The following is a 24,964-nucleotide window of genomic DNA, read 5'->3' as shown; positions in this document are numbered from 1 at the left end:
AATTCCGTGGGTGTCCCCTGCATTTCAATCGCATTCGGGAAAAACGCTTTCCTGGCCTTCTACCTCCAGATAAACGCTAACAGAGACTGCCAGCTTTCTCCGCCTCACTGCAACCGGGAAAGTCACGGATGTTGGGTCCGCGCTGTGACATCACCCGGCTCGCCAGCCTGGGTGAAGGTCTCAGACTCCAGTGATTGGCTGGGGCCCATGACGTCACAGCCCGGGGTGGCCCCGGTCGCGCGAGGGCCCCGGGATGCTCCCAGTGCCTTTATTTAAAAAAGAGGGGGAGGGGTTGGAGAGCCCGCGAAGCGCCCGGCTCCTCCCGCCCTGCCCGGCCCGGCCACAGCCCCCACCAAGTTCCCGGGCTGCCCGAAAGGGGGCGGGCGGGGAGGCGGGCCGAGGAGGAGCTGGGCGCGGCGCAGCGCGGTCCCTGGCCACCGCCCACCCCGTTACAGCATGTAAACAGAGCCCGCTGGGAGGAGCCCCGGGACTGGAAGGATCTCGCGCTGCCTGGCCCTGCCGCCTGCCCGAGAGCCCGTGGAGCGGCGCGCTACCCGCCCGGGAGGAGAGCGCCAGGGGAGAGGAGGGCGGGGGGCGGAGAGAACGGGAGGGGGCGGCGGAGAGGAGGCTGAGGGAGCGGAGGGCGCGGCGGGCGCGGCGGGCCAGGATGGATTTCCAGCAGCTAGCTGACGTTGCGGAGAAATGGTGCTCCAACACACCCTTCGAGCTCATTGCCACGGAGGAGACCGAGCGCAGGATGGATTTCTACGCCGACCCTGGCGTCTCCTTCTACGTGCTGTGTCCGGACAACGGCTGCGGGGACAATTTTGTGAGTGCTGTGGGAGGGACCGCAGCAGCGCGAGGGAGTGTGGCCGCGCGGCCGCTACCCTGCGCCCGAGCTCTCGCCAGCTCCGGAGGCTTGTGGGCGCGAGGTGGCGGCGGGGAGGGGGGGTGGTGGGCGTAACTGGTCGCCGCTGCGCACCCCGCTGCTCTGCTCTCCGCTGGGGAAGCCCCCGGGCCCTGCGCGGTGGTGTTAGCGCTTCGGGTGGGGCTGGTGGGCGGCGGGCAGGGCGCCCTTAGGATCCAGGGAGCAGGGCTGGGGCGGGCTATTTCGGGGACGCGACCCCGAGGCCAGTGCGCGATGCTTGGCTTGGAGCATCTCCAGGGTATCCCGCTTCGCACCAGCCCGGCTGGGGGCGCACGGACCCTCCCGCAGGATCCGGAGTCTGGAGCTTCCGACACCCAGGAGTACCGTCTGGATGTGGAATCCCGTTTCCCTCCCGACGCGCAGACACAAGTCCTCCAGTTGTCCCGGCCTGGGAAACCCCCCCGCCCCCCGACCTCCCCAGGTTATTCCCCAAGCTGCGTGTTTGGACACAAAGCCTCTGTCCACACTAGCGATGCCCATCTCTGGACCTTCTTTGCGGAATTACACCCAGGATCTTAAAAACGCACGCGCGCGTGCGCGTGCACACACACACACACACACACATTCACACACACTTGGGCACGCCTATCCCCTGTGCTTCCATTGCTCCTCTATGAGCTTCTGAGAGGGTTCAGTCCGGCTGAGGCACCGGCCGCGGACCCCAAAAGCCCTTTGGTTTTTCCAGAAGAGAGGGAATGACCATCCCCGCTCCCGCCCCAGGCTCGGAGGAACCGGGACCTGAAACTGCTGTGTCCAAACCCTTAACTTTGCACCCTGAGCCCACTTGGGATCTTGGACTGGCAGTTTAGGAAGGGGATGCGGAGGGCAGGGAGTTGGGATGGGAGGTAGGAAGACTGGGCCAGAATGGCGCTCTATGAAGTGTTTGTAAGGACGGGGAAAAATAATGGTCCCCCAAATGTAAGATGGAGGCGGCTTTGGGCTCGGGTTACAGTGTGGTCACTGGCTTGAGCCTGGAGCTGGCGCTGTTACTGCCCCTGCGGACGGAGGTAGGGTGGCGCCGCGAGCCTGCCTGGCCCTGGCTCCTCCGATGGGGTGAGAGAGGGCTGGGCCGAGGTCCGCGCCCAGGGCGCACCCCTGCCACCAGTGGGAAGCTCTCCAAGGAGTTAGAGAGACAGCAGGATCGCCCTTATTGGTCCCAGAGAGGTAGTCCCGGCAATAAAGCACCCTCCTTCCAGCACCTCCATCCGACCCCGCGGGGTGGAAGAACCCACCCGGACCCTAGCCCTGTGACACTCTGAAAGAGGGACGTCCTTGGGTGACAGCCAGATTTGAGTGCTGCTGGCCTTGTGACTGCTCAGTTGCAGTCACCCAGCTCACTTTACACATCCAAAAAAAATGGGTGCGATACCGGTGCCCCAGCGATTGGATGGATAAACCACCTGACAGTCTCTGCTCACAGCAAGAGCCCCACAAATTCCGGATCAGAGGTTGGATCTGGGGTTTCCTGAGTTTGAGAGCTTGTCTCTTTAAAGAGCCTCTGTGTTCTCACCTGTAAATTGGAATGCCTCCATCACAGGTGCTTGTGGAGAGCAATCGAGCTATAAATGTGTGTAAGAACACTGAACTGTAGTTAGAATAAGTAAGTGTGACTTGTGACAAAGAGGAGTGGGAGGTCATTAAGAGGGGACTCGTGCCCTTGTAAACGTGTGAAAAAGCCCCACGGGTAGAGTGGGAAAGGGCACCAGGACCCAACTAATTGGCATGGTAGGGTTTGGTCAGGTGTCCCGCCCAGCCCTGGGCTTCCTCAGTCTGCCAGTGGCCTTTCCCCTCCTTACTGTGTGACCTAAAGCACAAGTCTCCCAAGTTTGAGGCTCTGGTGGGGAGAGATCCACACAGCCTTCCTGCTGGAACTGAAGGAGACACCAGAATTACTCCAAGGAGATTACGTGGGGGGAGAAAATGCAAGGCCATTGTATATGTATATCGAGCTGGAATATGTATATTGAGCCATTTAGAATGTCTATCAGGCCTTTTTAAAGCCACATATGTTGCAAATGCCCCACCTGTATGAATGAAAATGCTTGAATATATTCAGCCGCTGACAATTCAATGAAATAGGATAAGGAAGAAAGAAAATGAGAAAAGTAATTCCTTGGGTAGACTGTCACTTTCTCAAAGTTTCTAGAGACCTTAGTGAACAATACGCCAACTGCTGGAGTTTTCTTAGCCCCTGCGGCTGCTCCAGTCTGCCCCTGGCCAGGTTTGCAAGCCGCTGTTTGCCCCTACCTAAAGGAGCTCCGGCAGGAAGTAAAGGCCCCGACTGTGTTCTTTTCCCTCTCCCAGGAAAATCTGTTAAGCATGGAAAGGAATTTGAGATCATTGGAATTGCTGCAATCTGAAGGATTTCTTAAGAATATTTACATAACACTTCTCAAAGTGTTTTCACATTATTTATTCAACAAGCATTTATCAAGGGCTGGTTTTTGCACTGGCCCAGGGAGGGCTACCTAGAATAAAAACGGGGTCTCTGCCCTCATCCTCCTGGGAGCCGGTCTAGCCAACTAAGGTGGTATTGCTTAGTGGTTGGGAGCGCACAGGCTCTGGGGTCAGGCTACTTGGGTTTGCACCCAACCCACCACGTCTAGCTGTACGTCCTGGTGGAAGTTACTTAATCTCCATCCCACGGTTTCCGCGTCTGTGAAACGGGGATGATAACCCTGGGATCTGCCGGGATTGCTTATTTGGAAGAGTGCCAAAAATGGGCATGGTGGTGTGAGTGAGCCTGGCGGAGTCTCTGGATCTGTCTCAGATGTGATGCAGGTCACATGCCCACCACGTCCACACTGACTTCCCATTATTTTTACCTTGCAACCAAAGCCCTCGCCCTGGCTTCAGGCCCACACGGGATCTGTCTTTTGCAGCCTTTCTGACCTGGTCTTCGACCATTCCTCCACTGCCCCCACCCCCTCGCTTGCTGTGTTTCTGCCACACTGGCCTGTCTGGTCTTCAGACATACCAAGCTCAGGCAGGGTCTTTGCACTTGGCTGTTCTCTCTGCCTAGAACATTCTTTGCCCACATCTTTATCTGGGGTAGCCCTGGGAGAAGCCTTCTGACCATGTACTCCTGCACCTCACCCTCTTTCAGTCTTACCATGGCACTCATTAGCACTTAGTGGTCTTTGTTGGTCCTCCCGTTTATTTCCCGCCTCCCCCACCAGACTTAGAAGCTTTATGAGAGCAGCGACCTTGTCTCAGTCATCACGGTATCCCAGCCCTTGGAATGGGGTCAGCCACGTGATAGGTGCTCAGTCCGTGTTTGTAAGAATACATGAATGAATGGCAGTCTAGTGTCGAAGACATAGGTTAGATTTCAGGAATGACAGTGTCAACAACGGTTACAACTACCACTCAGAGTGTGGTTTGCCGCGTATCAGACAGTGTTCCAAGCACTGGCGGACATGAACTCCGTTAATCTTAGTAATCTCTCAAGGCTCTCTATAATCATCTCCATTTGACAGACGAGGAAGCGGAAACACAGTGAGGTTTACTAACTTCCCCACAGAGTTTAAGTGGTAAAGCAGCTCGAACCACAGCCCGACACTGAAAACAGCACAGGAGTGATGCCTGGGGACCCAGCCCAGTTCAGACCGTGGGTTCGAGGGAGGCTTCTCGAGCCTCAGAGATTCTGTGCAGTAGGTAATCTTACCCCCATTTTGTAGGCAAGGAAACAGGCTCAGTGACTTGAAGGGACCCATCCAGGACCACACCACTAGGAAGTGGCAAGCTGGGACTTGAGCCCAGGCCCAGAGGCCTGTCTCCACCATGCACAGTGCGTGTCCCCCAGGCAGGGTCAGGCCAGCAGCTCCAGTGGCCCAGGAACAAGGACTGCCTTTGATTTTCCCTCCGGCCTGGCAGCTCCTCAGTCCCTTGTGCACGCTCTCCCCTTCTCACTTCCAGGCCATCCAGGCCATGTCTCTCTCCATGGCGCTGCCCTGATTCGGGCAGCTCCCTGTGGACGGTGGCCTATGAGGTCAAGTCCCAGGATGAAATGAAGCCACCAGCTCCCTGCAGGGAGTGCGAGGGGTCACAGACAGGTGGCTCACTCCCCTCCTCTGCCAGCTAGGAAGCTCCTGAGGGCTCTGCCAGATTTGTGGGGCAGGGTGTGGGCTGCCACTCAGTACCAGCTGGACAAGGGGCACGTGTGTAGGTGTGTCCGTGCTTCTGGGCGTGGCGGCCTCCCTGCTCTCTCCTGCCCTAGCCCAGGAGGAAGGGGCTCTCTGAACCCACAGCACTGCCTGCCCCACCCCAGGGAGGACGCCCCTGTTGCCCTCCTTTTTCTGCCAACCCATCAAAACGTGTTTGGACCTAAAGTTTCGTGTAATCATTCCCCAATACAAAAAGAAAGATTGCAGTTGTCATGGTATTAAAGAACAAAGTATTACTTATGGAAAAGCTCTGTGATTTAACTTTATGTGCGTGCTTATGGCTATGTCTAGATTCTCCCCATTTTCAGTCTAGACATGTCTGTTTTTAACTATGTAACCAAGTAACAACCTTTTGATTTTGGAGAAGAAGCCATAACTGGTTTAAATGAGATTGCATGGTGTTTACATGGTGGTAGAGTGGAGACAGAGCACTCTCTTGTCTAATTTAAACTGTACCCTTAGTTTCCTCATCTGTCAGATGGGGACCGTCATATCTACATTACATTATTACTATGAGCACTCAGCGGGGAATAGTGGTAGACCAGAAGGCTTTCCTCCAAGACTGCTTATTTATATGGGAAGACTTGTTTCTGGAAAAAAAGAGATGTCCTTCGTATGTTCATGGAACGGTTCCTCCTGAGGAAGCTAAAGTTATGCAATGTGAGTTCAAATCGATGCATCCCTGCTAACGAGAATCGGTCTACAGGTATCTCTATAATCTTTATAAGCGCTCTGTGAGTGTGATTGTGTTTGGTGTCTTACACATGTAGGAGCTGAGGTTCCGGTTGGAGGCATGCGCCTGGCGATGTCCTGGCTTTGTCTCTTGCTCCCTGTGTGACCACGGACAAGTTGCCTAACCTCTCTGAGCCTCTGTAACTGCCTTGGTGAAAAAGATGAGTGGCCGACATAAGAACAGGTCATAGGTCCGGCCAGCCATGCTCTTCCCACCCTGTGCAGAAATTTGTTGGGTGGCCTGTGGCTTTCATCTTATGCCATGGCTTCTCTGGGCATTAGTCCATTTGGGATTAAGCCGCAGCCACTCAAAATGGGCCCCTGGTACTGATGACGGCGGAAGAATCTCAAGGCGGGGACTCCAGTGAGCGTGAGGTCCCATGGCAACAGCCCTCTGTGCTGAAAAAGCTGTTTGTGGGATTGAATGACCTCGATGATCTAATGCCAGTTTGGGGTAAGCTGGGGATTGCCACCTACACTGTAGAAAACAGAAAGGTGCTCACGTTCCTGTTTGCAGATGACACGTTGCCTTGTCTTAAGCCTTGATAACAAACTCCTGCCCAATTTAATAACAGAAGGAAGGGCTTAGGTGGCCTCGCTGGTCTAAAATCCAGGTTCTCATTGGGGACTTTCAACTCCTAATGGGAGGAACCAATCGGAAAGAGCAGGCTGCTGAGGGAAGCTATGGAGGGAGCGCTCTTCGCTGCAACCCGTGCTGTCCTGAGTTTCAGACTGGGTGTTAGTCATGACATGCAGATTTTTAGGTGAAGTCCTTCTCCCCACCCTGCCCCCACATCTGGAGTTAGTTAAAGGTCTGCTCTGCTTCTGGTTCTCAAGGTGTGTGTGGTCCCAGATCTGCGCCCCCCCACCTCCCCGCATCCTCTGGGAACCTGCTGGGAATGCAGATTTGTAGCCCTGCCCCCACTGCACAGTCCCAGGTGGGACCCGGCAGATGCGTTTTGATTGCCACAGTCCCAGGTGACTGTCACGGACTAGAGCTGGAGACCCACCACTTTCCTCCCCTTCCCGAAGCCTTTGCTTGGCGTTTCTCCTGTTACAGCAGGTGAGGTCTGGGATCTGCCTTAGCGCTAACAGCCCTGTTGGGCACCGGAGACATTCCGTACCTATATTTGTGTTTGCCAGGGAACTTCTGTACATTGTTCAGAGCCACGAGTTCTCTGGCCCCTGTTACAGTGTTTTCATGGCCACAGTGGGAGTTTGGTTACACGTGCTTCAAATACCTTCCACGTTGAAGTCACGGTGGCCGGGCTCTGGGGTGCACGGCTCTGCGTCTCTGGTCACCCATTTGTCGCTGTGCAAGACTAGACCTGAGATCCTGTTTTCAGGGGCATCCACCCGTCCGCCTGCCACCCTGCCTGCCCTCCCCTGGGGCTGGAATGGGTCCCTCCACTGTTTCTAAGAGGTGACCCTCCTGCCTCTGGCATCTCGCCTGTGCGTTCCCAAGAGCTCTGTTTTGTCTGCGGACACTGTCCCTGGGCACCAGGCACCGATTGCCTTCTGTCCCTGCACGGGTCTCTGGAGGCAAATCTGTGTCCCATTCCAGCAAGTGGCCAGGCCTGTAGACAAGGGAAAGGATCAGTAACAACTGTTTTTTAAACCCACAAAACTGACACCACAGGGAATCTAGGGTGAGGCAGCCAAATGAGGGCAGTGCAAGCAGCCTGGACAGAAAACCCTTTTTCGGGTGTTACGTCCTCCTTCTCCAGATGGTTCCATAAATCAGCAACTGCACCGGTGAAGCTCTGAAACCTGTGGGTGACGCTTCTGCTCATGCGGTTAGAGATGCCCCAGTGACACTGCCCCAAAGAAACGATTTCCAAGCAGAGGTGGGCACACTGTCATTCTTACAGTGTTGAGTGAGCCACTTCCTTCGTTTACTTTGTCATTTAAAGCCCAAGTGCACTAAAAAAAAAAAAGTATACAAGGTTTCCATGGATACACCTACTTCTGAATGAACTATAACACAAGTTGCCTTGGGTAGTGTCCTCCGTGAAGTCACATTGAGTGTCTGATTTGGTCAGTGTGTGACCTTGGCCATGTGGCTGGTGGAAAGGCCCACCCCACCCACCCCCATTCTCCTGCACACTCAAAATACTAAGAGACACTTGGGTTTGCCATGCATTGAACAGCCACTGCGTGCCAGCCGGGCCCTGTGCCGGGCACTGATTAAACTTACTTTTACTCTAATCTTCAAGTGTAGGGAAGACAGGCTTAAAGAGTTCCCATTGTATGGCACTAGATGATAATCCCCTCATGGGTAAGAAAGTGAAATATACTTTTTAAAATTGGAGCATGAACGTGGGTGCGGAGCCAAACTAACAGGAAAGTGGGGCTTGATTGTTCTGGCTGAATCCCTGCTGATGAAGAATCAAGTTCAATACTGAACACAAAAGCACTTTGTATGATTCTACTTTTTGCCATGAAGACACTGTGACATAAATGGCCTTTCCATGGCTCGACAGCTGTAAGGGTCCCTAATTAATAGGGAATTGGGTTTGAGCTCTTCTCCAAAGTGAAAGAATCTAGAAGTTATGTTTATTAGGAGGCAGGACCTTTGCATCTACCAAACACAGATCATTGGCTGGAAAGATGATGTGCCCGTCAACACCTCGTTGGTCTCTCTTAAATCTGAGCAGTATCTTAAGTCTGTTGTAGACCTAGTTCTTGGAAATGCTGCCACGAGAAGGGAGACAGTGGAATGTGCTCATTGAGTGATGGGCATGGGACTTTCTGGGGCAATGCCCTAGTCACTAGTAATAATCAGGGGGAGTGAGTATGTGCTCAACATGAACAATTCCTCCAAAGAAGTCTCATCCCCTGCTGCCCAGTCCCTGCTGCTTTCTCTCATCTGCCACTGTCGTCCTCTCTCCCACACCTCTACATGGCTTATAAACTAGTGTTGAGCTGTCATTAAACTAGTGTCCCTTCCAATCAGTGAGTTTTGATACCTGAGAGATACCCTGATGTTATCCTGGTAGCCCAGTGTCTGTCCCTTCCGCATGGAGATATCTCAAGCCTGTTTCTTGGGCTTGTTCCAAATCCTGGAACGTTTATGGGAGAGACTTGTCTAGTCTCACAGATGTGCTAAAATGGATATCCTCAAGTGGAAAAAGAAAAAGGAAAAACTTGTCTAGCCCAAAGAAAAAATAAAAACCTACGCCAATCTCTTCTTGGTGCATGTTAAGGTTGTGAAGTGATGCTTGGGTGTGATCCCTCTTAAAAGCATGTTAAGAGAAGGTGAGCTGTCAAGAAATCTTTTCCCCTCCAGGGAGTTAGTGACGATTTCTGTGTGTTCTCCTAAACTCAGTTCATTCTGAAGTAAATTCACCATCACCACCCCCTTCACAGGCTAGTCTGGGTAAAAAGGTCTTGTTCCGAGGGAGTGTTTACAAACTCTGCCAGGGCAAAGGTAAGGATTCTGCAGGCTCTCGGTTTCTCCTCGTTCCAATTTGAAAGCCACGCTTAGCCTTCACTGGAAGCAGCGGAAATCATGGGAGAGACGATATCGACCCTACTGCCCTTGTTCACAACGTACAAGCAGATCTGATGGTGCATTGAGCGGGTGGATTGTGGACCAAAAGCACAGGGTTTTGTACCGGGTGTATGTTTTCTGATCCCCTTCAGTGCAGACAAATCAAGAAGGAACACCCGAGTCTGACTGTGGAATGGAGGCCCTCTTCAAATTCATGTCATGAAAAAAAAATGTTGAATTTCTGTCTTTCACACTGAGTGTAATGACTGTGTCTTTGTTTTCCCCCTCCCCCGCCGGCCGGTGGGTGCCCAGCACGTGTGGAGCGAGAGCGAGGACTGCCTGCCTTTCTTGCAGCTAGCACAGGACTACATCTCCTCCTGCGGCAAGAAGACGCTCCAGGAAGTCTTGGAAAAAGTCTTCAAGTCTTTCAGACCTGTAGGTGCCTGCTTGGCTTCAAGAGCCCTCTTGTTTCCTACCCCAACCGAGCTTTGAATGACAGGGATTGTGGGGAAAGAAGGCAGAACCTGGGATGACTAATTGTTTTCCTCTTGTCTGCTTGGTGGCACAAAGATAGCTCGTGGAGGGTGGCTGAGGGCGGGCGGGAGGGAGTGGGGAACAGGATGTGACACAGCTGTTTGGTGCAGGGATGATGGTTATTTCTAGCATCACTTGAGATAAGAATTTCTGATAGGGTGGGAAGCAAACAGAGCCTTCTTGAGACAACTGAGTAATCCTGTCCTCACCCAGTGGACTTGAACTCAAGTGCTTGGAAGTGTTCTGTAGGCCCTATACAGGAGGGACCTCCATGTCCGTGGGTAAAGAGAGGGGTGACATTGAATGCTGGTTCTCTTCTCTCATTTTTTTAACCTCATTATAGAGAGCTTGCTTCCCACCACCCCCCTTGGGACTGAGGAATCTGTGTGTTTGCAGCTAGCTGACCATTTGTCTTCACGCTGGCTGAAAAACATGTAAAACAAATACTCCCCCCTATTTTGAAAAACCCCTGTTTCCCTTTATCATATTTGGAAGGTAAAATCAGTGTCGTGACAAGTTCAATTCCGTGATTACTGTACTCTGCATGTGCATGGAAAGTTGCTGTGGAATTTCTATTGATTTGTTTTTCAAAAATCTTTTAAAACAGTATCTACTTCTCGGCTGAAATTTTCAAGCATGTCTTATTTCTCTGAACGTAGTAGGCGTGGTTGCACAATAGATTGTCTGCCATTCCTGTATCTCAAGGTTTATAAGTCGGTTTGTCACCAGCTGTTCCGACTGTGCCTCACTCCTGCTGTTGGGTTTCTCAGTGTGCTGGGTTCTCTGTGCGTTGATTATTGTATTTGTAAGTTTATACATAAGAGTACATTGAGGCCTCAGATGAGGGTGCTTTCCTTCAGAGAGGAGTTTTATTTCCTTCTGCCAGGGATTGGGGGCACTGCCAGTCTGAGAACACCTGAGAAGTGAACACATGGGGTTGTTTTCACATGTAAATAGGGGGCAATGCAGTTCCCCAAAATCAGATGCATTCCTGAAAACAGTTCGATTAGCTGAGAATTTTCTTTCACTTCCAGCTGCCACGTGTCATGGAGACACACACAGATCTGATTAGTGTGGGGCTTCCCAGGTTCATTTCTAAAGCAGAGCCCTAGGTCACCGGCAGGGATGATGCTCCCAAGGTGAGAAGGCCTTGACCTAGCATGGCGCCCCCTTCTGGTGGCCGATGGGGGTTGCGTGCTGGGCACCCTCTGGCTTGGTCATTTTGCCCTGCAGGGAGAGGCCCATGGGAGGCGCCTTCTCAGGGTTAGTGAAGGTGAGGTGCGAAGGGGGACCAGGGTTTCTGCCTTTCAGGATGTGCCTTGGGAGGGGTGGGAGGGAGTGTTGCTGGCCAGGTGAAGGATGGCTGGAGACCCGCTGGGAGACTCATTCACCCTCTCCGTCTCCGCTGAAGAGTGCACATTTTTCCACGGCCGCCCTTCACCTGTTTGCTTTATATAAGGGAGCAATGCGTTTAGAGTTAAGGCATGGGGGTGGGGGTGATTTTGTGTTGCAGCTGAAAAGTGTTTGCTGAAGTAGCACATACCCCAGGGCTACTGGGCGATCAAGCAGGTAAGCTTCCGCTGGTCTTCATTTCCCTGGAACTTGCTGGGAACCTGATCCATTCGGGCAGCTGCCTTTTGTTTACAGTCGAGGAAACTGCCGAGGAATCCACTGAGGAATATTTTCACTTTTACCGTAGAACAGCCTCCTCTGTGACTTTGAACCCCTGTTTCCCCTCAGCCAGCCTCTGCCCAGAACAGTCCCTCCAGGAAGGTAAGGACCTGTCTGTTGGCAGCGCGCTGCTGCCTTTCGGGCCATCAGTCAAACAGAGTCAGTTAAGTTTGCTGGTGCCCTCCCGGCCTTCCGCCCGGCCGGCCGGGAGCCGGGTCATCTTCTGGCCGTCCTCAGCCACCCTGCCTGCAAGGCCAAGCAGGTTGGCAGCCCTTCGCAGAGGTGCTTTCTCCCCTCTCTCTTGTTTGGCTTCCCCACACGGGAATGCTCAGTATCACAGTCAAAGCCACTCCCTCCCCGTAAGAAATGCATGGTTGGATTGGAAAGGAAAGAAAAATGTTATTTTTTTTTTTGCTGTCTTAGTTGTTTTCTTCTGCTTCTTCGTCCATTTTCAACCCGATGGCCACAGCAGAGCTTTGGCGAGTGAGGGGCAGGGCACAGTGCCCCGTTCCTGCCCTCGGGAGCCGACACTGCGGTAGGAGAGACAGCCAGAGAAACGTACAGAGACTCCACGTCACAGGACAGAGTGTTCATTTCGGTCCAGACCTCTGCCGGGTACTTACTGTGCAGAACACGCTGAGAGTTCCATTCCCTGCTCGCCGTACCGCACTCTGCCGGCTCTTTGGGGAGCTGTTTCCTGAAAGGATGTTAGTGACTGTGAACATGGGGGTGTTGTTTATGGCCTCCTCCCCCAGTTATGTGGCATCAGGACAGTTTATTGATGAGGAACCCAAGCTCTGGGGGAAGCAATTCAAATCCCAGCTCTGCCACTTACTTGATGGCTGTGTGACCTTAGCCAAGTTATGTAGCTTCTCTGTTTCTCAGTTTTGTTTGTTGTAAAGTTAGGAAACCATGACGATAGTTATCTTAGGGTTGCTGTGCTGATTAAATGATGCGATTTTTGTGGGGGACTTAGCACATTACACATAATAAACACAAAAGATGCCAATGTGGCTGAGGATGCTAGGTAAAATACTGTTGAGAAGGGAGCAGGACTTAAGGGAGTGCTTCACAGGACTCATAGGTTCTTAGAGGAGAGAAAAAGCCATTTGCTGGGTGATTTCAGCACACGCCTACCAGCAGCATCTAGAGGCTAACGTAAAAGAGGTGGAGAGGTGTTACTGGAGTGCTGCAGTCGGAAGTTTCTCAGCATCGGTGCGGGAGAAATAATAGCCATCCTTCAGGAGCTGGTCCAAACAGTTCACTGTGGTGGACACTCCTGTCCCTAGAGGGGCGCATGAGCCAGAGCCTCTGGTAACAGGGTGACGGGGGATACCTGTTTTCTCCTTTTCTGTATTTTCTCAGTGTTCTGTACGATCAGAAACTGGGTTGTGTTTTTTAAGAAGCTGCGCGGTCCACACTGTCAGAAGGGCCAGGGGTGGCAGATGCGAGTGGCTCGCCGAGGAACGCTGTGCAGGACGATGGCTTCATGGGGAAGTGGGGCTCAAAGACATGGCAGAGTTTGCACGTGCTCAGAGGGACAGGAGGGCTGGCCAAGAAGAAAGGCCAGAAAGGCCCACCTTGGCCTCTTAGCTCAGAGTCTCTACAGATGTCCCCACTGGGGGAAGATGACTCAGCCCTGCCCTAGCGGGTCTGGCTCCAGGCCATGTGGCCTCCAAAACTCTGGTAGCTCAATCTCGGTGCCCCCATCTTTAAAATAAGCATCATATTGGTTTCTCTGTCTTGCGGATTCATAGGGAACTTCACTGTTAGACTGAGAACGTAAACGACTGTCGGAGCCAAGCCACCCTGCTAGGCTGTGCTGTTTATGGCTCATCTCTGCTGTTCCTAAAGGCTTACTGGGCGGGTCCGTGAGCCTGGGTGACCACATTCTCTGCACTGCAAGAACTGTTGCTTGTACCTGCTTTTGTCCCCTTCTGCTGGAACGTCACACCCGAAGGGTACACGTGTGCAAGTGACAGCGCTGAGCGGGCTGTCGGTGCCGTCCGTGAGCAGGCGGGTCTGTCCATGTTGTGAGTATCTTCAGAGATCCCTGTCAGTAGCCTTGATAAACGTGAACTGGCAATCTCCAGAGCCCTACACTTTTCTTGTTTAAATGGCCCTCGGTTGACGGTTGCTGGTCGTCACACGGGCTGGTCGTCACACGGTTGGGCTAGATGATAAAACCGTAGTTATGGTTCTAAATATTGGTGATTATGCCACTCGCTTGTCTCCTCTGTGTCTTCGTATCTTTTCTTTAGTGACAACCAACAGGCTTCCCCCTGGTTCAAACCAGTTCATAAGGGAAGGGAGAGCTCACCATTTCCATTAGCTGCAAAACCAAACTTTGTCTTTGCCCTTTCACGTAATCTCAAAGCTTTCTTTTGTTTTCCTGGATTATTAACTCTTCCTTCTCTTACTAGCACTGTGGACTTGAGGGTCCCAAGGTACCGGTCGCCGTGACAGTTTTGTGGGCTGTTTTGGTGGCTGTTACTACTTTGCTGGTGCTACCTGGAGTCAGAGCCCGAGGTTCCCTGTGTTTTCTCACTGTCATTGACCCTGGTCCCCAGGGATGCCGGGTGATTCTGCGTGTTTCCTCTCGAGGAGCAGAGACATGTCTACCAGAAAAATTCCCCGAATTCTAGCTTACTCACGTGAGCAAGACAGATGTTTTCAGTTTGCCGCCTTCAGCTGGAGGGCCAGGGATTAAACCCACAGCAGAGCCCTTGGTGTCCCAGAGCGAGCCCGGTTGTCACTTGCCCTCTTAGTCTGCTCAGGAGCCTGGAAGAAGAGGAAGGATGCACCTGTGAGGTGCTGCTCGTAGGTCAGAAAGTCCGAGAAGAAAGGGTGATGCGTGCATGTGCGTTTTAATAAAAGACATTGAGCTGACGATTTCAGTTCGATTATGGCTTATGTTTTTTGCTCGCATTATAAACATTCAAACCCTTGTCCTTTTTAGAAAGTGCTGTGGCCCCCCAAAGTGAGAGAGTACCTACCCCTCTTACCCCTTTGTTGTCTTGCCACCAACCTCTTTTTCCCCTGGTGTCAAAGGCAGACTGACCCAGAGCCTGTCGTGGGTCTCTGGACACCACCAGTGTTGTTGGCCATTTCAATAAATATCGGTGCTTCATTCCTCAAGTGCATTAGCATCTCCATACTCAGCGTGTGGCTCCAGAGCCAGCAGTGATCCCGTCCCCCGGGGGGTTAGAAATGTAGAAGCTCAGGTGTCCCCGAGGCCCTTCAAATCAGAAGCTGCATTTTCAGTAGATCCCTGGGTAAATCGCACGCAGGGAAGCAGGAGGATGGCTGCTTCAAGGAATCCTTTGGAAGCAGCTCGCAGGGACTTCTGAAACCACAGGGCACTTGCTGAAAGCGTGGAAGCCCTCTCTGGTTGACTGTGCTCTCCAAGGCAGAGCTCTCCCCGTCCCCTTTTATAAAGGCACTCTGACCCACCAGGCTGCGTGACAGTTGCCTTTGGAGAGAGCAGGTGCTACATGCCCACTGAACGTGGCTTCAGCTGGTTTACACCACTTTCCAAAAGACTCTTAGTCCAGCAGACAATCGATACTCTCTGGGGTCTACAGGACTTTAATTCTTGAGGGTTGGCATCTCCCTCCCTTTTCAGTACAATCCTATTTGGATGGAGGGGCCCTGGAAGTTCTTAATGTGATCTTAAGTTGTTCAAAGGAAGCTTGGTGGACCACGAGGCCCGGAAAGGCCAATACTGGTCCAGAGTGAGCATAAGGATTTTTCCAGTCAATTGGAAAAATTTACTGAATTAGGAATTAATGATTATAACCATCAGCAGTAATTTAAATGTACCAGACAGGATTTCTTGGCTTGTCTCCTTTTCCTTATAAGAACATGTGGGCGCAGTAAAAGCGAGGAGTCCAGAATTCTCACCAGTCTGTTTGCACTCCTGTCTCTGATATGTCTCTTGACTGTTCAAAATTTGGGTCCAGAAGTTAAATTTAGACTTAACCGCCATAGATGGGAATGGAGGTGGGGTGGGAATGCTCGACAATTATATGTCTGTGTGATATCATTTGGAATCCCAGGCAGATTCTAGTTCTGGTGCTTATGCTATTCTCTGTAATGCTTCTAAATTGTGCATGCTCATAAGTGTGGACATTAACACTGCATATGGGATTCTTGGAAAGGTATGTTACCCAGTGGAGACCACTGATGCCCCCAGCTATAGGAGCAGCAGTGACAGCTGGAAGGGAATATCTTGTGTAGCCCGGTGGTTAGATGTGTGAAGTCTGCAACTTGGTGACCTGGGTTTGAATCCTGGCCTGGACGCTTACCTCAGTAACTCTGGGCAGGTTAGTCACCTCTCCAGGTCTTAGGCATAAAATGGGGGGAATAATTGTACCTACTCCATAGCATTATTATGAGAACAAAAGGAATTAATATATGTAAAGCTGCTTAAATAAAAAAGCCATTCAGTGCCTAAGAGATAATAAGTTAACCAGTGTTACCTATTATTATTAAATCTGAAATAGGACAAAATTGATGGGTCCCATGGAATGCTGGACGTAAGCCTGACAATCAGATGAAGAGGCTAATAGAACTGGGTTTCTTCTGTCGCTTCATGCATCTGCAGTGCTGATGAACAGGGAGGCAGTCTGGTCCTGCAGCAGCAACTCCCCGCCAACGACTGACCTGGCCATGCTGTCCAGTCAGAGGCACGGTCGTGCGACACAGCTGCATAATTCACAGGGGGCTCTGCAGCTCGCAGACTGTGGCCATTCCCTTTTTCAGTTGCTCTCTCCAGTTTCTCTGGAGGTAGAGAAGGTGTCACTGTCCCCAACTGACAGAGAAGGGCTCAGCTAAGGCAGTGGCTCTGCAGAGGGTCCCCAGTGAAAGCCCCGGCTTCCGCACACCAGGTCCAGTGCCTTTCCACCAGCCTCTCAACAGATCTGCTGACCCTGCGGTAAGGTGCCATCCAAGTCCAGGAGGCCAATGGGGCCTCTTCCTTCTCCCTCCTCAAGGGCAGGGGGGTGAGCATCTGAATGTTTCCCACCAGCGGGAAGGGCCTCCCATGGGGCTGATGCTCTAGACCTACAATTATGGGCTTTGGATTCAGGTCAAAGATAAGGCAGGAAGCTAGGAAGAGGAGGGAGGGGAAGGGAGTGCTGATCCTCGGCTGGAACCTCTTCTGCAAGCCACCCACCCTGAGCTGAGGAGACGGAGGGTGCTGAGGGACGCCTATGCTTTGGGTCCATGAGAATTGTTAAGTGTACTATGAAAAAGAATAATGGCAAGTCTCTTTAGGACAAACTTGCCAAGCTGAGTGCCTCATCTGTGCCCTCTTGACCTTTGACAGCCATTGCTAATTGACCGTGATCTTTCCCCCTGAGTCTCAGAACCCGGCTGAGCCCAGGGTTCAGGGCAGCCACTGCCAGTCAGATTTGTTAAGGGGGAGGGAACACATGGGTCATTCCTCTTTAACGAGGTGCCCGCTAGTGCAGTGAGGGGCTACACATATTGTTGAATGAATGCCTCTTTTAGCATTTAGCCGATTCTGGAGTTGGTGGTGGTGGCAACAATATTTATATTCGCTATTTGAACAATAGTCCTTTGACACTTTTCACCTTCTGTATGATATCGAGCAGCTTTTTAATTTTTTTTGGATCAGGGTTAATTTTTATTATTTTCTTTTATTAAATGTATTGGGGTGACATTGGTTTATAAGATTAAATAGGTTTCAAGTGTACATTTCTGTAATACATGATCTGTATATTGCACTGTGTGCCCACCACCAAAGGTCAAATCTCCCTCCACCTTTACGCTCTACTTCCTCCCACCCCACTTCTCTCCGGTAACCACCGTACTGTTGTCTGTGTCTATGAGCTTTTTGTTTGTTTGTTTCTCTTGTTTGTTCATTTGTTGCTTTCAGTTTTAAGTCCACAGGTGAGTGAAATTATATTGTTTTTATCTTTTTCTGCCTTATTTCAAATTTCAAACAAAAACTGGACACTGGAATGTGAGTCACCTGCATCCATTGTAACCAACCATCTCTTCTCTCTCTTTAGAGGCAAACTTTATCTTTTATTCCATCTGCTAGGGCATGGAAGGGAGGCAGCGGTCGGAGTAAGGAGCTTCTCCCTTCTCCCAAGCACACACGCGGTTGTTACGTACTATTCGCTGCTCGGAGCTGCGCTCCTGCCCCATGGTTGCAAGCCGATGGTGTCCCTTTGAGACAGCTGTGTCCTCGGAGCTCTGAGGAGAAAGCCCGTGTCCGAGGTTGGCTGTGCCTGCCCTGGCAGGCCACAGATGTGATAGGACCAGAGGTGCCTGGGCAGATGATTCTGCCCTGAGCATGGTCACTAGGCCCTGTCAGACTTGTGAAACATTCGAGAACGGCAGAGTCAAGGCATCATTTAGATCAGGACTCTGCTCGTCCTTTTCTCTTGTAAACAGTTGGGAAGGAGTGGGAAGAAGGGGGTAGAAGTGGCAGGGCGCTCGGGAGGCAACTCGAAGTAGAAAGAGTGGTCGATCTTATTTTAGTGTCTTACTGCAGTTCAAGTTCACATCTTAGGGCCGTTCAGTGAAGCTGCCTCGAAGTGGTCAACAAAGAAAGGGTCACCATGTGAGAGAGTCCTTTGGCCACCTGTATGCCATTAATCTCAGTGAGGAGCTGGGGGAGGGATGCCCAAGATCAGGAACAAGGTTCAGCTGAGCCTGAGGTCACCGCTCCCCGCCAAGTCCGGGGCTTTTTGTCCATATTGATCCGGCCCAGCAAATGGCACTCAGTTCCTAACCAAAGGCTAGCCAGTGGTTTAAGAAAATGCTTACTGTGTATCATTCTGAATTTCTCTGGTGATGATTAGAGAGCATTTGGAAAATACAACAAGATTAAAAGGGAAAAACTTTATCCATAATCACACTGTCTATAAAAATATACTCTTAAAATTTGGATGTATTTCACTGAAGTCTCTTGTATTTCAATGTATTTGTGTATAAAGAAATTTGTATTGTAATGAAAACAATGTTATCATGCTTGTTTACACTTATGAGCATATTTTTATATCATTGGGGTTACTTAAGATACTATTTTAAGCGGCTGTATAAGATTCTATCTTCCAGGCACACCATAATTTATTTGACGGCTTTGTTGAACATTTTAGTGGTTTCCATGTTTCTGTATGTGTGTTATAAAATAATAGCGGTATGTTTTTAGGGGAGAAAGTATGGGGAATGGATTTCTGCCATCTTGATGAGACAGTCAGCACTGTTCATTGTGCTACTGCTAACATCCATTGTGCATGCATGTGCATAGATATTATATCTTCATGCGTAGGTGGTAGGTGATATTGTGTGTTGATGCCTAAAAGTAGAGAATCTCCAGGCTCCCCAGTAAAACAGAGCCGTTGGGGCGCCAATCTGCGGAAGGACTGACATTTCCATTTAAGAAGACTATAAACATCATTTCAGGGTAGTTGGTGCCTGTGAGGAATCGGTAGCTGCTCCTGTGAAGTGCTGTTGAATTTGGAGGTGATGTCTCCGGTGGTCTTCAGGCACGGGCCCCTTGGTGCTCACCACTGCTTCTCTCCTCTCGCCTGCAGTTACTGGGGCTCCCGGATGCAGATGACGACGCGTTCGAAGAGTACAGCGCAGACGTGGAGGAGGAGGAACCGGAGGCAGACCACCCCCAGATGGGGGTCAGTCAGCAGTAACCTTGCAAGGGTCCCCATCTGACAAGGAGTGAGCCCCGCAGTGCCCAAGGTGGGGTCACGTGCTCCTGGGTCAGCTCTCCGAAACAGGACATCTGACTCCCAGCTTCCAACTTAACATGAAGTACCTTTTTAATGACCGCAAAATNTACAGCGCAGACGTGGAGGAGGAGGAACCGGAGGCAGACCACCCCCAGATGGGGGTCAGTCAGCAGTAACCTCGCAAGGGTCCCCATCTGACAAGGAGTGAGCCCCGCAGTGCCCAAGGTGGGGTCACGTGCTCCTGGGTCAGCTCTCCGAAACAGGACATCTGACTCCCAGCTTCCAACTTAACATGAAGTACCTTTTTAATGACCGCAAAATATCTGGGATGAGCTGTGCTCAGAAGTGACCTGCATTTTACTCCCGTTTCAGTGGGTTTCTATGGAGTTGTCTCGGTAGCCTTGGCCATTTCAAATTTAGAGTCCGTTTTGTGGCTGACCATTCTCTCTTGAGTTTAGGTGGGAGAGCTGACATTCACTGACTTGAATGTAGAGAACTCTGAATGTATTAAGGATGTGTTTTGAGTCCTCATAGGTGACTTGATCGAGGGCAAGCATGGCAGAGAAGAAATGCAGTCTGCACTTTTACATACCTTGTAAGTGTTGTAAGTAAAAGGTTTTGCTTATAAAGCATGAGTTATAATTAGTCATTACACTGCACAAGTGCAACTACAAGGGCAGGAAAGGATAATCACGTAGCTTCGGATGGAGAGAGGAAGGGAGGCAAGGAACCTTTCAGTGTGCTGCCCTCACTGAGTTACCTGGATACACGGCAGCTGGTTCGTGGCTGTTTAAACATACCTGCGTGGTCAGTTAATTTCAAACGTGCTAATTCCAAAGCCACTTTTAAAGTGTTAACAGTGGAAAATATAAATGGGGTGCCATCAGTTACCGATTTCTTTAAAATGTTTATAAGCCGTCCCACATATGAAATGCAACATTTACCTTCTCTCTTTATAGTGAGATGGCAACTTGTTAAATCATGAAAACATCCAGAATCCAAGGGCCACTTCAACTTTGAAGCCATACATTTAATGGGAAAATAAACCAGGACAACATTTTGTAAAAGTATGATGGAATCCTTTTTTCTTAATCTGCCTTTTATTCTTTTTCTAAAAAAAAGAGTCAAGAAAAGGATCCCACTGTATAATTTATCTAAAAATTGTAATCATGTGCTTCGAGGAATCTACTTGCAGTGAATTTTTAAAGTGATACGAACGTGGGAATCTTTCCATCGCAGGTTAGCGTGGTTCAGAGGGGAAGTTTTAATGATCAGAATACTCAGACAACTCACAGGAACAACAACGGTCCACCTCTTGGGGGTATCCTTTGTCGTGCTCACATGGACTCATTTAAAATAATCATTTTCTCGGACACTTCAGCGTCTCTGGTTCTAACGTCGTAGGATGCCGAATGCTGCTTTTACAACATTTCACTGAACGTAGCATCTGGGGTAAGGATGTTTGTAACATGTGTACCTGTTAGGTTGTCAAAGTTTTAACTTTAAAAAAAGGGGGTTGGGGGGCAAGCAGCCGCCACAGAAGCCACAGGGCTTCTGGGAGTCTTGTCTGTCTTCTAGACCTGTGGATGTAGGCTTGCTTATCGCAGTGGCTTTTGTCTAATTGGTGCTGCGAGGAGTGCGGCCGCCGGTGGTCAAACCGTGTACTGCAGTTTTACGTCATTGGGTAAAATAAGATGGTGGTTTCTATCGTGCATCGGTAGCCACGTTTTTCCTTTTCTTGGGAAAACATAGTCAAAGTTAATTTCAAGTGAAATGAATGTTCTAGGGAGCTTATTCACAAAACAATCCAGTGGAATGAGGGTGCTCTGGGCTTTGCTCCCTCGCCTGTGTTCTGATCGGCTCCAGACCTGTGCACAGGTGTTCGGGAAGCTGTACCTGCTGGAGGTGTTGCGCAGGTGTGGTCATTTTTCTCTTAACACAATAGGCTGAAAGAATGACTTCTGCGTTAGAAATGAAGAAGCTTGACTAGTTTGCTCCATTCAAAGGTAAACTGGAATTTTGTATGTAGTAGAGGCTTAACATCTAAATTTGTATATGTTTGAAAATGGAATGGACATGGATGTAAAATGTATTTTATCAAAAAATGCTTTAGGTATCAACCAAATGCAGTTTGGTGTTCTCATGTCAATGTTCTGTTCCTAAAAATTGAGCTGAGATAGACTCAGCCATTCATGGGGTAGGGGAGAAATCTGGTCTTTGTTTTGCCCAGAGGTTGGGGGTAACATCGCTGTATGTTACTTATTTTCCTGGAAGAATGCCCAGAAGGCATTAGCGAATCAGATTGTTTCCTCTAAAACTTCCTTTTCTCCACTCGATCGGCCAGCGCTTGCTGATACATGTGCCCATGTTGGGGTCGCGTGCGGCATTCGAGGCGGCACCACGCAGCATGTCACCGGGTCAGTCAGCAAGTCAAGCGGTCTGTCGCCTCTGTCGTGGAGATGGCCCCATGGCTGGACCAGTTTGGACTTTCATAGACACAAACACAATTACCAGGAGGTGACGCGGCGCAGTGGGAGGAGCACTGACCCGGAAGTTAGGAGAGGGATGTGGGTTCTAGCACTGACTCTGCCTGCGACCACATGACTTTGGGCAAGTCACTCACACAGCCCGAAAGAAGGGACTCTTGCCTGTCCTGCTCTAACCACTGTTCTTCCATTACTGCCTTACGATGTGTGTGGGTATGAAGGGCAACAATTGAGACTTAAAGGGATGTGAGCAGGAAATACATTTAAACCTCCCTGTCCCGAGGACCCTGGCCGCCAGGCTACCTTAGAACGTGTTTCTGATGGCCTGTGAGTGTCCGAGCCCCTCGGGCCTGATCCTGAGGGGCTGCTGACACTGTTCCTTAGGTGAGGGTCAGGCCCCAGAAGGTACAGAGAACAGACTCGTCTCGGTTGTCCGAACTCTGCCTGCTTTATTTGTGCCCTGCCAGATTGCGGCTTTGGAAGTGGAGTAAGTTCAACTTCATCAAGAGGGGAAAATTGCATGAAGCATAGCTGGAAATGGGTGACTTTTACCTTCTTTGCCATCTCATTCAGTAGAGAGAAAGGGAGTGTATGTGTGTGAGAGTGTGAGTGAGTGTGTGTGGGGGTGTGTATAAAGGGGAGTGAGTGCTGTGGATCTCTGTGGAAGCATGCCTCTGACGATCTTACCCAACCAGGTCTTGGGTTTCCGTGAACCACAGCGACATTTTTCTCACAGCTACTGGATACTTTTCTCTGTCTGATAATCATGCCGAGTGGACTCTGGGGAATCAGAGTGAATAATGGAGCCAGGGATGGGGATGAGACCCCACACAGTGCCTGCCACGTGGTGTCCACTCCAGTCCCCCAGGCTCAGAACAGCACGTCGTCCTTTTTGTTCATCAGTGGCTAGAACACAAAAAGTCTCTTCCTTAGGAATTCTCCTCATGTCCTGGTGCAGAATTAGGATTCCAGTGTCCTTAAGTGGAAACTGCTCTCCTCTCGGCGTTACCGTCATTTTTCTCGTGTCAGCAGAAGCCATTCTGTAGCACAGTGACCTCTCGGAATGCTGTTTCTGTTTGATGGGAGCATGAAGTGTGCAGACCAAGGGGGCGGGCTGTGATAGCACAGCATCGTTAGACTCTGCCTTGCTGATGAAAATTGACAAGTTGGGAGCCTTGTGTGAACCAGTCTGATTTGCCATGATTCTGGAGGCAGCGGGGGAGTAGACAGGACTTAAATCTGGGGTGGGCGAAGGTGAGCAAGGGAAAACAAATGGGGCGAATTAGGTCTGATTCTTTAGAAAAATAAAATTAAAAGCCAGGAGGCGGTCAGCATGTAAGGTCCAGGAAAACTCTTTTCATGGCTATGCCCCCTGGAGCCTGCTTAGTTCCAAGGGACTGCCTGCCTGTTGAGAGGCGAGGCCTGTGCTGGGGGTGGCTTTGTGGCTTTGAAAACCACCCCCTGCCATGCAGACAGCGGCTGTCCTGCAAATCTGGGGCCTCCTTGCCCTAGATAAGCCAGCTGTCAGCCAGACCAGCCTGTCTTTCCAAAGTGCTAACATATCTGAGAGAGGCTCCGATCACATGCCAGGCTGAATATGAACTGAACTTGATCTTGCTGTCAGCTGCAGAGGTCACAGTGGGTCAGCAGCGCCCCTCCCGCAGGCCTGAGGGCAAAGCCCACCTACCCCACCGAGCGCCAGTGGGGTAGAAAGAGCACAGTTAGAACTCAAGCGGGCCTCATGTCCCACCTGTTCAGTCTTCAGTTTACCAGAGAAGCCTCCAGGTTTTGGGTTTTGTTTTTGTTGTTTGAATTACAAACTAATCCTCTTCCATAAAGACTCAACCAGTTACCTTGGTTTTGTAATACCAACTATTATAACATGAGAGGCTGAGGTTGTTTAGATTTATACAGAATAATTCTAAAGCTTGCCAGGATGCCAGTAGCTTCTGGTATCCTTGGCAACGTGGTGTCCATGGTAAAATATGTGTAACCCACATGCATTGGGCAAATTGTTAATAATATGTTGTCTTTGATATATATTTTTTAATTTTGATTGCAAAAATAGAGGACCTATGACCATTTTGTGTTAGAAAGCCCGTTTAAAGCTTTGTAAGCCTGAAGAGGCTTATACAGTTAAAAGCAGGCACCAGGCCACATAAAATGAAACATTTGATTTACCCAGAACTGTGAATTCAAGTTGTTTAGTGCCACAGAGGAAAGCTGACAGTCTGTTCTTTAGAAAGCTGCCATTCCCTTTTTGTTTTCTTTTGTTTCATTAGATTTATTTTTTACATTAAGTCCCTTCTGGTAGCTGGGCAGAGGAAGAGAGGGGGCAGTACTCGGTCCACATGGCGGCTTTTCAGGGGAGAAAGTAGATCATTGGTTCTGAACAAATCTGAAACTGTCCGAGAACCAGTCTGAATTCGTGTGTGAAAGCAGTTCAGCTGTCTAGTGAGAAGCAAAAGCAAGGAGGAGTTTGGGGGATGGGGCATTTCTTAGGCAAAAAAAAAAAATTCTTTTTCATGCAAGGTGTGTGTGTTTTCTTTGCCTTTATATTTCCTTTCAAAGAACTCTCTTGTAAATGACAAAACTGTGAAATGGGTTGCCAAACATTGTTGCCCTTTGTTAGATGCTTCCAGCGGTGTGAGCCCCGACCTGAACCCTGTCCGCATCTGCTCCTTTCTCCCCAGAGAGAGAGAGGGTCTCATCCACCCATGTAATTACCATACGCTTGCTATTAAAGAGCCTTCCAAACACTGCTGACCAGCGCCTCTTTCTTACTCCCTGCACCACGCGTGGCTGGGGCTTTGATAAAACTGAGGAACAAGGAAGAAGAACCATTTGGCTAGCTTTGTGGTTGCCTTTGTTGGGGCTGGTGGCTCTGGGGGCCCAGCAAGGCAGGGAGAGAGGGAGGAGGTGGTTAGAGGAACCACCGATAAGATTCAAATGTTAATAATTGATGTGTTTTGAGACCTGACCGTATCTCTTCTGATGCTGTCGCTGGGATTCAGGAATTTTCCACTCTTCACACTAGCCCTTTACGTTTATATGTGAGGGGCCTCGTTTTTTCCTATCCTTGTCAGGACTCCTTTGTAACACCACTTAAAAATCCGGTCATTCTATGATGGCATTTGACACCTTGTCCCTATGAGACTTCCTTCCCACTTACTGTTACTCGGAAAACAATAGCATTTAAGAAATAAATCTGGAAGGTGGTGGTAAGTCCCATT

At 50.2% G+C, this 24,964-nt stretch overlaps 1 protein-coding gene across 2 annotated transcripts; it reads left to right on the top strand.

Moving 5' to 3' along the window:
• Positions 1-315: 315 nt before the first annotated feature.
• Positions 316-24,490, top strand: MTURN (maturin, neural progenitor differentiation regulator homolog). 2 transcript variants are annotated; one of them, XM_037041218.1, is made up of 4 exons: positions 316-829; positions 9,632-9,754; positions 19,096-19,137; positions 19,353-24,490. In XM_037041218.1, exons 1-4 carry the CDS (start codon positions 668-670, stop codon positions 19,419-19,421), a joined length of 396 nt encoding a protein of 131 aa, XP_036897113.1. In that variant the 5' UTR covers positions 316-667; the 3' UTR covers positions 19,422-24,490. The 2 variants fall into 2 exon arrangements, with proteins under 2 accessions (XP_036897113.1, XP_036897112.1); XM_037041217.1 differs by lacking the exon at positions 19,353-24,490 and having other exon boundaries at positions 415-829; positions 19,096-19,345.
• The last annotated feature ends 474 nt before the right edge of the window (positions 24,491-24,964 follow it).

This window comes from Sturnira hondurensis, unplaced genomic scaffold (genome assembly GCF_014824575.4).
Source record: "Sturnira hondurensis isolate 20B ecotype Veracruz unplaced genomic scaffold, ASM1482457v3 Scaffold0002840, whole genome shotgun sequence".
Taxonomy (NCBI): Eukaryota; Metazoa; Chordata; class Mammalia; order Chiroptera; family Phyllostomidae; genus Sturnira; species Sturnira hondurensis.
The sequence above is the reverse complement of the archived record's forward strand: the minus strand, read 5'-3'. Positions and strand labels throughout refer to the sequence as shown.